Genomic DNA, 12,806 nt, shown 5'->3' with positions numbered 1-12,806 from the left:
AGAGACATGTAAAGCAATAAAAAAATTGAAGTTTTTTTATCACTGCTGGTAATGAATGGGAAAGGAACAGGGATGTTGAAAAATCTCTATCCCTCAATGGTTAATAGCAATGGATAACACACACACTGGATGCTTTTCAACATGTTTCAGACTTTTGTGCTGAGTTGGAGTTGATGTGAAGCAGTTTCCTGGTCTATACAAAATTCTACTCTCCGTCAGATTCACCAGCATTGACCTGATCTTGCATGTCATCCAAAATATTAAATTTAAACTCATTGTCTTCACAACCTGGATCATTCTGCTTTCAGTTTTGCAGCTGAAATTGCAAAATTGGAAGGATTCCAAATAGATGGGTGCACCTCTGTGGATATAAACTGAAGAAAGAGTTGTGTTTAGCTGTGCAGCTGTTTTGGTTTGGAAAGCATGCAACCAAGCTTTCGGCTTACATCTGGTGAAAATTCATTGAGAAAGATGTGTAAAAGCAGATGGTGCCTCTTGATCCATAATTATCTAAAGTCAAAATGCGAAGAAGTATTTTGAAGACAAACTAAATAACATTTTTTAAAAATTGGATGATATGAAAATATTTGAATGTAAATCACAAAGAGGATTTCATTGAGGATTTGCATCATCACTGAAGGCTTTTTAACAGGCATGGCCACCTAAGGGCTGGTCACTTACTGGCCTCTGACACATCTTCTGACTAATTCTATGTCTAGAATGTATAAATAATTCTGTACTGACACCAGGAACAATTGGTACATGGGAATATAACTGGGCAGCATCCTGCTAATATTAACCCAAGTACTAATTCCTCTTTTTGTTCAGCTATGTGTCATATAAATGCAAAACCTGTTTATACGTTTAGGTCTCCAGATTAAGCTGCTGAGAAATGTGCACTACATTTGTGTGTCCAACATAGAATGCAAAATCTCTACCCATAGATACATATCTCAGTTAGCAGAGTTATTTTTATATAAATTGAATATATGTGTATGATATATTACAGTGGCTCAATTGTTAGAATTGCTGCCTCATAGTGCCAGGAATCTTGATTTGATTCCAGCCTTGGGTGACTTTCTGTGTGGAGTTTGCAGATTCTCCTGGTCTCTGCATGGGTTTCCTCCCAGAGTCCAAAGGTATGCAGGTTAGGTGGATTGGACCTGTTAAATTGCCCATAGCGTCTAGGGTTGTGCAAGCTAGATAGATTAGCCATGGGAAATGTAGAGTTTCAGGGATAGGGTGGGTTTGGGTGGGATGCTCTTCAGAGGGTCAGTGTGGACTTGATGGGCTAAATATCCTGCTTCCACACTATAGGGATTCTAAGGATTCTATGTTATATTGTCAAGAGCCATAGTTTTGGTATGATAAACATGCATCATGAGTTACTAGAGTTCAACCAGCTCATATCATGCAACCAACTCGCACAGAAAGAACTACTTTGCCTCTCTACTTGGAGCTGATATGTTTTCTGTGCAGGACGCAAGTGCATCTCACACAGTGCCAGCAGTAATATTCCACATGTCCAAGTCGAAGACTGTGTAGTCTTGTGCCACTATATAAGTCAGTTACCTCTTGTGAGGAGCTTTAAATAACAGATGTTCCTAATGTCATGTTGTATCTCCCTTCTGGCTGCTCAGTGACATATCTATTTAGGGCAGGTACTTGAACTTCCTGCAGTAGTTTTTTTTGCTGCAACTTAACCTCATACTTTGATCTTGGACTTTGCCCCCAGCTGAGAGATCAATTTTATTGAGTTTGAAATCATAGAAGGGAGCCATTTGCACCAACACCACAAGCTTGACTGTTAGAACCTCGCTATCACTGCAGAAAGGCCAGTGTTTTCTTTGCCATTTCTCCACAAGGTTCTGAAGAAATATTTTGTTCAATTTTTGATATTTCACTTTTCAATCCCTTCAGGAATTTCAGAGCAAATCTTGATTCCAAGAGCAGTGTAAATATTTGTCTCGTTGAAGTCATGTTGTGAAGAAAAACATGGAATCAAACCTGAGACTTTTCTTGAGGAACTGATTTAATTGGACTTAAGTTGACATTCACTGGGTCTGCTGGAGATAGATAGTAGCTTCTCATGTGTTCCAATCAATGGCTTCGATATTCACCCTTAAATCACGGAAAAAAACCCAGTTAAATTATTAGCAATAGGCCCAGAGCCTGGTTTGAATACACTTTCAAGTATGGATTAAAACCAATGACACAACAGGGCATTGTGTGTTAAGTAGGCCGTGAATATAGCAAACCTTATATTGTTATATTAATCCTTTCTCTCCACAACCTCTCAGTCTTCCCTTCATGTTTTCTTTGCCTGGTGTGTGATGAACAATTTGGTAGATCAATATTGCCGCTTTGATTCTCATGTTCAAACTTCTGTTAAGTTACTTTAATGTTTCCTCAGTTCTCAAAAGAAATTTAATCCAATTCCTGAACACTTCCTTATCATGTGAGCACCTAGTGTCTATAATCACTTGTTTCACCCTTTCTGCAAGTCAGTGATTCCTCTATAGTTCCCTGCATCATTTTCTTTGATTTATCAGTCACTACTGATGTCCAGAGCAGTCTTGCTATTGTGTTCAGAGCTAAAAATATTAACAAGATTATCATATTTTGTTTCATTCACTTCAGGAATTTCAGGGCATATTGTGATGGTTCCAAGAACAGTATAAATATTTATTTTTTTGTCTTTCTTCATAACAGACTTTTTTAGAAAAATTGATTTAATTGCTCTCACTCATTTTCTCAGAGCCCAATAAAATTGTCAAACATAACATCTTCTATTCTTCCAGCTTAAAGAGAGAAAGTTTTAAAACTGAGGCTTGATGTTAGATATCACAACTGGTTGATTTAAAGCATGATCTGTTCTTTCAGCAGATAGCAAGCCTTTGGTCTTCATAGAGCTTGGAAAATTACCAAAAGTGTTTATTCCTCCCTGCTTTTATTTTTTCCCTATTACCATTTCAAAATAATCTCTTAAAGGACCATATGTAGCAAAAATGGTTTTGCCTTTTCTTTAATTCAACTTTTGTCCTTCATGATGCTCACATTAAATAATGTCATTAATTTGTCCATGACTTTTCCGAATGCTCTATCATTTCTTTTGCCCATTGGGATAGTTTTTAGGTTTTCTGGCCTGCAGCAAATCTTGCTGTTTTTCTCAAAAAGGCACGCCAGCCTTTCTTGCTTAAAAATGTTTCTTCTTATGCTGGATTATTACTTAATGTCATGTATGTTTCAGTCCTCCCAGCACCTTTCTCTCAGCCATCATTTGATCCTCTTGAAATTCTTGTATACCAGCTTCTCTGTGTTTAGTATTTGTACGCAGCAGGTCATAGTTTAGACTTTTCTCCCCAGTAACATTTCCATATTGAAGAAAACAGGTGAACAACAAGCAACTGGGGTAACCAGATTTCAGTTTTATTCTTCTTTAGAAATATATTCAATCTTCACAGGCTTAAAAATTATAAGGATTTGCAGTGTTAGTTGTTTGGGAAAAGTGAGTATGTAAAATGTTGGGATAGAATGTGATGTGTGAGACAATAATAAATAGGTAGGTAGCATGACACACCAGGGACATGGTATCACAGGATGTAATGCATTAATGGTGATTGCAGACAGAGGACTTAATATTTTGGGGTAGTTAGCAAGAACATACAAGGAATAGACAGCACAAGGTGTTGGGAGAGAGAGGGGTCAATATATAACAGGGGATGCTGCTTGGGACTTTCAGCTCTTAAACATGTCACAGAGAAGCTTTTCCATGGGAGTGTTACCAATGGTTCTGTGGAAAAATAGCAGCTCAATTTGTTCTGAAGAGACAAAGCGAAGTGATGGCAAGAGGAGTAGCAACTTCCCAAATCTGATAAGAGATGAATAAGAAAATAATCAGGCAACTAACCCTGAGCGAAAACCCTTTTGAAAATATACATCAACAAATAGAATCACAAATTAACAAAGCAAAGAGGAGGATCCAGTTCAGATTGAAGAAGTGCCTTATATTAGAAAAGTTCAAAGCTCTTAACCAATATTGAATTATATTGTGGAGTTACTGCAATTACAAGTATAAATGTGTTAGACATCTACACACAGCAGGGCCTAACAATTAACAATGACACAAACTAATTAGCCCCTCTTATGATTTTAGTTTGTTTTTAAAGTGCCATAGCATTTTCAACATCCATCTGAGCAAGTAAGTACAGTCTCGTTCAACATTTCATCTGAAGAAGAAAAATAAACTTTTTTTTTTAAATCCCCAAGAGTTAGTTACTTTAGTTTGAAGGAGGTCAGGTTTGTGTTAACTGACATTAAGGTGACCACTGATAGGTGGTCTGTTTTTATGTTTGTATTTAATACTTGTTCTGTGTAATAATACAATTCATATTTTATATCTGATACTAGCATGATGAGCATGTAACCTGCATGAATAATTCTGTATTGATTAACAAGTGTAGTTTCAGCCCAAGAATTGTTTGGTGATCTGCCTTTCCTTACCTAACTGGCTGGATTGAGTAATGTGTCCTGCTGTGCTGACCCAGCATTACTTGGGACTGATCCTGTAGATTCTCCACCTGCTCTGGGTCCTTCAGCCCTCTTGTTTCTGAAGAAGAACACAGTATAGGTGAATTTCTATTTCACTGCAGGAAAGCCCCCTAAAATTCTATTAGAAGATTCACTTGTACATCATGTAAATAGTTGGTGATCACAGTGAAGAATGCAGTCAGAAGGGTTCCTTTCCCAGTCTACACTGGAGTGGGATGAATTTGGGCCTGTCCATTTGATATTAGCATTCTTGAGCTAGGGAGTCAAACCATAGCCCTATGTTGAAGCTCTAGATTAGCTTCCAGCAGAGATCACCGGAAAACTGTGAGCATAAGGAAAAGATGTGCTTGGTCCCTACAGTCAATATACCTGAATGCTCATTATCTGGGATGCCATACAAATGAGATACTGTATGTTGGTGAGTGGCCATGGAACTGTATCTTAACGTAAGTCAGCATCCTCAGAAGAGGATGGAAGAAACAGGGTAAAATAGCCCAGAACATGTCAATTGTTATGGAACAGCCCTAATGTTCCAGTGAAATTTGTACAAATCTTGTGAATAAATCCATGCACATGGACACCATTTGGCTTCTTTCTGCACATGGTATGTGCCCATCAATAGCATAGCCAGCATTTACCTTCCATTCCTAAATACCCTTGGGCTGAGTGTCTTTTTTCGAGGGCAGTTAACAGTCAACCACATTTCTGTGGACCTGGAGTCGGCTAGACCAGCCAAGGGAGGCAGATTTCCTTTGTGTTCATTGACAATCTACGGTAGTTTCACAGAATATTATTAAGGCTAACTTTTTTTAATATTCGACTTATTGTCTGACTTTAAATTCTTCAGCTGCAATTCTGAGTTTTCAATCCTCTATAGTCTATACTTCTGGATGACTAGCCCAGTGGCATTTACTACTATATCAACATTGTCCATATACTGACACAGTGGATAATTAATGCTTACCTCAAGTGGAAAGTCAGTAAGATTTTAACACCCAAAATCGTTTCTAGCAAACTTCCATACATTTTACCTTAAAACATATAAATTAAGCGGACTTGACTTAAGTCTTTATCAAGTTAGCATGTTTAAGAATCTGCTTCCTTTACTATATGTTACACCATTGGAGTTCAGTTTGCTCATAGTCTCAATGCTCTTTAGTGCTCTGCTGCAATAATAACTGGCTACAGGGATAATGAACCGATTGGACATATTGCCTAAGAGAATTGATTGTGCTTACCTGGTTTAAAGAGTACCACAGCCTTCAGACATGCAAACTCTGTGGGGTCCACAGCAATAGCCTTGAATCGACTCATGATCTCCTGCAGGATGCGGACGTCAGCTGTGGCAGAACTATGCTTGCCCTGAGGGCAATGAGAGAGTTCAGGTAATGACAACAAAGGGCAACTTTCCAATGGCATGGACCACTGGATAGCACAGAGCAGGAAGAGTTCACTCCAGGCTTCTTCCAACAGGATCACCTGCATCAGAAAAATTCTTTTGTTGATGGGGAGGAATGTTCAGCAGGCAATCCTGCCAATGCTTTTACAAAAGCAAAATGCTACAGTTGCTGGAAGTTGGAAATTAAGATAGAAAATGCTGACAATGCTTAGCTGGTCTGGCAGCAGTTGTGGAGAGAGAAAAACAATTAACGTTTCAGGTTGACCTGTCAGAAATGTCTGGCAAGCAGTCATCAATCTGTAACATTAACTGTTTCTCTGTCAATAAATTCTGCCAGACTTGCTGATGATATTTCCAGTATTTTCTATTTTAATTGTCAATACATCTGTCATCTGTGCTCCTCTAATTCTCACGTCTTGCTCTTTAGCTCCACAATTCATTCTTTCTTCGTTCCTGAGTGATGCTGGCTAGTGCCAAGTATATTGCCCAGCATAACTCCATTGAGAGCGTTAGAGCCAACCATTTTCATCACTTTTCTTGCTCCTACTTTTCCCTCAATCGAAGTGAACATTTGTTGCGTGATCTGCTATCCTAATTTCACTCAGTTGTTTCCTTCTAAAAGCTTTGAAATTCCAAGTTCTGCATTACTTAATTTCAAGTTTGTTAATTTACCTTTCCAATCGCTCTTACCCACTTTCCTAATAATCTTGGTGGTGTATTTTAACTACAGCTTTGCTCCTGTTTATTTCTCGTTGATTTAGCTGGATAACAAAAAAAAAAGTATCCAAATAATATTGGACTAAACTTCAATGTTATGATACCATGAAAAAGGAGGAATTAGATTAACCTGCAGAACGGGTTACCTGACAATTCAGCTCTGAACCTTGGGTTCCAATCCAACCCAATGTCTAATGCTTTAAATGACATGTAATACTTGTAATGTTGGAATTGAACATTAATCCCTTATCTTTCAATGTTACACTTTATCCAGTGCCCCACCCAATGCTTTACTGATATACCTGGTCCCGGAATGGCAGGTTCGAGAAGACCGGAAGATTTTTGGCCCATTTAACAGCCATGAAGAGCAATCTGGCGGAGGTCTCATATACGTTCTCGAGACTACTCGGAGGGTAAATGGACATCTGGTACTCTGTGGATGTCCTGTCAGGTTCGTTGCTTGTCACATCAATGTTCTCATCCACTGCAAGCAGAATATATAAATAGGGAAACACTCACTAATTCTCCTATCTCTCAGTGACCACAAATATTAGGTTTCTTATTCTTTTCCTTTTCGTGAGCCAGAACAATGCAATGACTGCTCACTTATCATGAAAAATATGACCTTGAATTCTTCCTAATAGCTTCAATCACCAATTTCTGCTGAGTAAGTTAATCTCAACCATACAGGTGTTGAACTACATTGGCTAGGGAGTGGTAAATCAGACTGAGCTCCTGCTCTGATCAGTATCTGTGGCAGCAAGATAACGTGTGGAAGTGTGATGTTTTCATAGGGTTTGCCTCAGCTCTGTAATACCTTCATCGGTGGATGGTTGCATATGGTTTAGGTTAACATGAAGAACATGTACTTTTACAAGCAATCAAGAGTGAAAAAAAGAAAATTTACAATCCTTAATTTGATTTTATAAACTGACCCTAGATCTAATTTCAATAGAGCTGCACTGATGCTTTAATCACTAGAGTTGTGCACGCAGTAGAAAGGGAGGGGAGATTAGGAACCAGTCACTGACCATCCTCCGGCTCCAGCTTGGCACAGGTCTCAGCTGTCATCAGGCTGGCCATGAACCGATGGTTAGTTGGTGGGCTGATGGTTTTCTGGCTGCCGCTGATGTTGGAGGAAGCTGGTCTCTGGCTGCTGACCGATGACAAACTGGGCTCCCTGGTCGTGGCTATGTGCTCCTTCTCAGGGTCAAGCTCAGCAGTGTCCAGTCGCACCTGGGCAGTACTACGGGGCTGCCGTTCATTCTGAACGGCTGGAGGAAGGGATAAGAAAGGAGAATGAACAGGGAGGCAGAAACCGAGGGGAAGGAACAGACAGAATAATAGAGATTAGAGGATTATAGCTGCTTAAAGCCTGAAACATTAAGCTATAATTTCATACATGTTCTCAGACAGAGACGTTTGTGTATTACTCACCATCTTTATTCATACCAGCCTGCAAACATTTCTTCAGTCTACAAGCCTGGCATTGATTGCGATGCGCTTTATCCACAGGGCACATTCCAGTTCCTGCCTGGCACCTGGCAGCAGAGATGGCAGAACAGCCAAAAAATAAATGCAATGACAGCCTCATCACCAGAGATATTTGTCATTGAGCAGAGCTGTGTCACTGGGATTCATCAGAATTAAACCTCCTGAGGAGCTTGCATTGCAGTAAGTGTAAATGTAGCACTGCTGCCTCACAGCACCAGGGACCTGGGTTTGATTCTAACCTCTGGGTGGGATGTTCTTCAGAGGGTCAGTGTAGACTTGATGGGCCAAATGGCCTCTATCTGCACTGTAGGGATTCAATGATACATGTACCTGTTGCTATTCAAGATGAGGAATTTCCTTCACTGAGGGCAGTGCATTTTTGGAATTCGAGCTCAGGCTGTGCAAGTTCGTTTGCTGAACAGATTCAGGACAGAAATTGATAGGTTTCTCCAGACTAATCACATTAAACTAATCAATCTGGCGAGAGTGGTATGGTGGTCGATGCTCAATAATGATCTAAACAAATGTCTTGATGTGATGACCAGCCCTCCCCTGCTCCTTTGTTCCTATGTTCTATTGCCTTCCATATCTCCAACGTAAAATTTGGAAATCTAAATACATTGAGGATGTATTAGACTGTAGCCTGAATTTAACAGGTTTATGTGATGGGAGTGAATGAGAATCCTTGGAATTGGGATTATGTTCCAACAGTTTACATATTCAGTCTATAATCCTAGACAATTAGCTGAAGTTATGTGAATAAAATCACCTTGATAATTCATGCATTGTTAATTTTCATTGCCCAGTATTAGCTTGACTGCATAGAAATTATATTCTCCTCAGATTCAGATGTTTGTAAGTGTAAGTCTCAGTGTAAAATTAAAACATTTCAGCTGCTACTTTACTACAGAAACACCAGAGCTCTTTAGAATGGAATATTAGCTGTTTGCCTGTTGTGGGGACATTATTAAAGGTCCTTTTCCCTTACATGTAAGATAGTGACTTTGGAGATACAGTGCAACAAACTGTTACCATTTTTGTATATAAACAATCTCAAGAGTAAAATTATGATGTTTACTTACCTATAGATGAGCTTTCTTCGGACACTTCGCTTGAAGAAGCCACTGCAGCCATTACAGGCATAAATACCATAGTGTTTCCCGCTGCTGGTATCCCCACATACCTTACACAGAAGCACTGGGCTCAGAGACTTCCCTGGACTTGGAGTTTTCTCTGAAAGCAAGCAGACACGTAAACAAAGTGTAATCACCTCTGTACTGACCCTTACCACATTCATCAAATTAGATTAGGTTCTGCAACAAAGATTTAAATGTGACTTATCACTGGCTGGACTCAATTCAACTCTTACCACAGCCCTCACATGATCCCACACCAGAATTTGGCTTACCTTGTCTGAGGCCCTGCTTGAAATTAAATATGATTGACAAGATGGTGAGGAGATCGTGTATAGGTGACTCAAGGCTTTATGTGAAAGAGCAGAGGTTATTTTCCGAAGAACAATGGCGTACCAATGAGCATCTATTACTCTCAAGATGATCGCTGCTATGATCAAGCAAATTAAGAACAACTTAAGTTCCTGGAAGAGGGCTCAAGGGTTTCCTGGAATAGGCTCTCCAACCACTTCAAAGAATAAATTCTTCACTGGTATTCAGGTCCACAAAATATAAACACATTGCAACAATCAATACTCACATTTATACCATCTATACACAAATGATGTAGTACTGGGAACCAAGGTAACCAGTAACTTATACCCTAGCTCTGTAACCATAATTGAAATATGTCAGTGATTAAATGCAGTATTTTCTTGTTAAACTGGGGTTTCAATAATCTGGTTTATTTATCATGTATATTTGACAAATCAATAAATACTGGATACTATTAAAATACAGTGACATAGCAATATTTATTCCTATGCATTCTGAAATAATTGTCAGTTTATTCTTCAAATCAGGTTTTCAGTTTTATCATTTACCCTATCTTAATGCTTAAATGCACATTCTCATCAGGAGCACAATTGAAATTTTTCATTTTCGTATTTGTTGTTCCTTTATTGAAATGTTTGTTGTACGCTCCTTTTAACACTAATTGAGTCTGGGCCTTTGATAAAATTGTATTCACTCATCAGGTCTCCTTTTCCCCTCCTTTTTAATATCTTCCTCGTCCTCATCTTCCCATGTTTCTTTATCACGTCACTGACTTCTGGCTGATTCATTCTGCCCTTTGACTTTCTGCTTTTCTTTCGGATCTGTTCCCAAATTCTTCTTAGTTTGTGGATGACTGCCCTTCTTATCGAACTGAATCTTTCCTCGTATTGATCTGCCAGTCTCATCATCATTGACAGGTGCTTTCTCATCTCCCTGGCTGTGCTGCTTGACCATTCTAAAACCTGTCCAATTGTTCTGGTTTCCTAGTCTCTCTGTCTCTCTCTCTCTCTTTCTCACAATCTTTCACTGAGTAACAAACACTCATACCTGTTTGATCTACTGTTCCTTATTGTCTGTCTCTCTCTTTTTCTCTCTGTCTCTCTCTCTCTCTCTCTCTGTCTCTCTCTCTCTCTCTCTCTCTGTCTGTCTGTCTGTCTCTCTCTCTCTCTCTCTGTCTGTCTCTCTCACACACTCCTACACACTCACTCGGTCAATCTTTCTCTCTTGCTCATGCACTCACTTGCCCTTTCTCCTACCTGTCTGGCTGTCCTCCAGCCCTGGGCTGATTGATGACTCGATGGAAGAGTTGCTCATTCTTCTCAAAGGGCAGGAGCTGGCCTCTGTCTACAAAACTTCCTCTTGGGCAGCCTGGGAACAACTGGTCAGCTGATGCAAAAATCTTGATTTGAGGAAAGATACAACCATTGGAGTAAAGAGGAAATCCAGCTCTTTGGAAGAAAGCAGCATCCAAACTTTAGAAAGGAAATGTTGCATGTGCAGTTGCTGGATTTCTGTGTCTCTCTCTCCCTGTTTAATTTCTGAAAGTCTTGCGCTCTTGTTGTGTATCTGAGCGGTCAGTGTGTGAATGAGTCTGGCTGGTGCTCCTATGTTCCTAATGCCTGCACAGTAGATTAGCCTCTAACGCTCTGTAAGTAGATGCCTATTTGTCAGTCTCTTAATCTTTACTGTCCATTGCAAAGGTGGGTCAATCAGTCAGCACATGAAGAATTTAAATGCTGAAACCTCTTCTGTCTTAGAATGGTAACTTTAAACTCAGCCCTAACCCCACCCGGCTTTCCTTCTCTCCAACACTGTATAAAAACTCACGTAAAAGTGCTTATTACATTTGAATGCATCTCTTTCTATAGAATGACGGCTAGATTATATGTGTCATTTCTAAAGGCATGAATTATCCTGTTTCCTAGCGTTCAGAGTGTATTTCTCTGTGTGAGTTTATGCTCAATTTCCTGATGTAAATTTGATCTATTTGATTGCTCATGGGTATAATGGTGCCACTATTTGCCTGGATGCCCAGGTGCCTATTAGCTCCATCCTTCCTTTTGAAGGAACAGGCATTTCAATTACACAAATAATGGAATTTTTAATCGCAGTGTTTCGCTTACACTAAATTCATTCCATTCTTGGGCTGCTCTTGCAACCCATGAATTATCAAACGGGCAAAGAGTAAATGGCATCATTCTCTGCTAATTATAAGCTCTCATGAATAGAACTCTGCTAGGTGTGTGATCTTTTGACAGCTGGATGGTAAGGATCAAGAACTGGCACAGGGTGCCAAAAATCATTACATTTTCAGACTGCATCTTACATTAATATTCCCAGTTAGATGATTGCAAATTAAAGTTTAATATGTTTTGCAGAAGTTTTAGAAAAGTGTCTTTTCTTCTGATTCTGTCATGTATTTGTCTCTTTGACACCATCTTCTTTTGTCATTGTCCGTACATTTTCTTCTGCAAGTGTGTGCTTCCCTTTGGGGGGTTTTCACACTCTGTCTGATGATTGATGTCTAATTCTGTACCTGTCAAAGAGTTTCTGAGGGTTAAATTTGAACTGCTGATTGTCCCACTTGAGAAATGTCCAGCAGTTGAAAATGGCAGAGAAACATTAACCCTCCCTCAGACATCAAACAGCTGCATGATGTAGTTTTGAAGTGAACCAATAAATGGGCACCCATCCTTCCTAACAGGAGGAGGAAAGAGTCCTGTCTCATCTAAAAGTAAGATGTTCCAAACACCATTCGCAGCATGCAGTGGTGGAGCATGTGCCACATATACGCTGGCCACTAGCACCAGCACTACGCAGCCAAACTGTAGTCTTTAAAGAGGCTGCTGGATGTCACTCCAAAACCAATGTGGAACTAGCTCATAGTATTTTTCTGGGGCTAGAAATCCACCTGTTATCATGCTGCTCAGTTTCGTCACTGGATTAGTTGGAGTTCCTCCTCAAGGGTTGGACCTTAATGCGTATTGAGTATGGAACAGCCTATAAATACTGTGACAAGAGTAGGTCTCATTTATATATTTCCCCTCTCATCCTAAACCTATGCCCTCTAGTTCTGGACTCCCCCACCCTGGGTGGTAAAGACCTTGTCTATTTATCCTATCCATGCCCCTCATAATTTTGTAAACCTCTATAAGGTCGCCCCTCAGCCTCTGATGCTCCAGGGAAAACAGCCCCAG

The 12,806-nt window shown here is 39.7% G+C and overlaps 1 protein-coding gene across 1 annotated transcript; it reads right to left on the bottom strand.

The window, feature by feature from the left end:
• Positions 1-3,408: 3,408 nt before the first annotated feature.
• On the bottom strand, positions 3,409-11,189 carry nr2e3 (nuclear receptor subfamily 2, group E, member 3). The gene is made up of 8 exons (XM_043680502.2): positions 10,866-11,189; positions 9,244-9,394; positions 8,105-8,208; positions 7,699-7,941; positions 6,970-7,151; positions 5,790-6,030; positions 4,504-4,609; positions 3,409-3,871 (listed from the first exon to the last, which is right to left on the bottom strand). The coding sequence occupies exons 1-8, from the start codon at positions 10,921-10,923 to the stop codon at positions 3,739-3,741; spliced, it is 1,218 nt and encodes a 405-aa protein (XP_043536437.2). The 5' UTR covers positions 10,924-11,189; the 3' UTR covers positions 3,409-3,738.
• Between the last annotated feature and the right edge of the window lie 1,617 nt (positions 11,190-12,806).

This window comes from Chiloscyllium plagiosum, unplaced genomic scaffold (assembly GCF_037043375.1).
Source record: "Chiloscyllium plagiosum isolate Xiang-an unplaced genomic scaffold, Cpla_swu_hap1 HiC_scaffold_42, whole genome shotgun sequence".
Classification (NCBI taxonomy): Eukaryota; Metazoa; Chordata; class Chondrichthyes; order Orectolobiformes; family Hemiscylliidae; genus Chiloscyllium; species Chiloscyllium plagiosum.
Note: the sequence above shows the minus strand (reverse complement) of the source record. Positions and strands in the feature narration are given on the sequence as shown.

Excerpts from the sequence above, each read along its gene's own strand:
- nr2e3 (XM_043680502.2), bottom strand. The coding sequence starts at position 10,923 with ATGAGCAACTCTTCCATCGAGTCATCAATCAGCCCAGGGCTGGAGGAC. Across the intron at positions 9,395-10,865 it reads GCTGGAGGACAGCCAGACAG|AGAAAACTCCAAGTCCAGGG; the intron begins GTAGGAGAAAGG and ends GCTTGCTTTCAG. Across the intron at positions 8,209-9,243 it reads CGAAGAAAGCTCATCTATAG|GTGCCAGGCAGGAACTGGAA; the intron begins GTAAGTAAACAT and ends CTCTGCTGCCAG.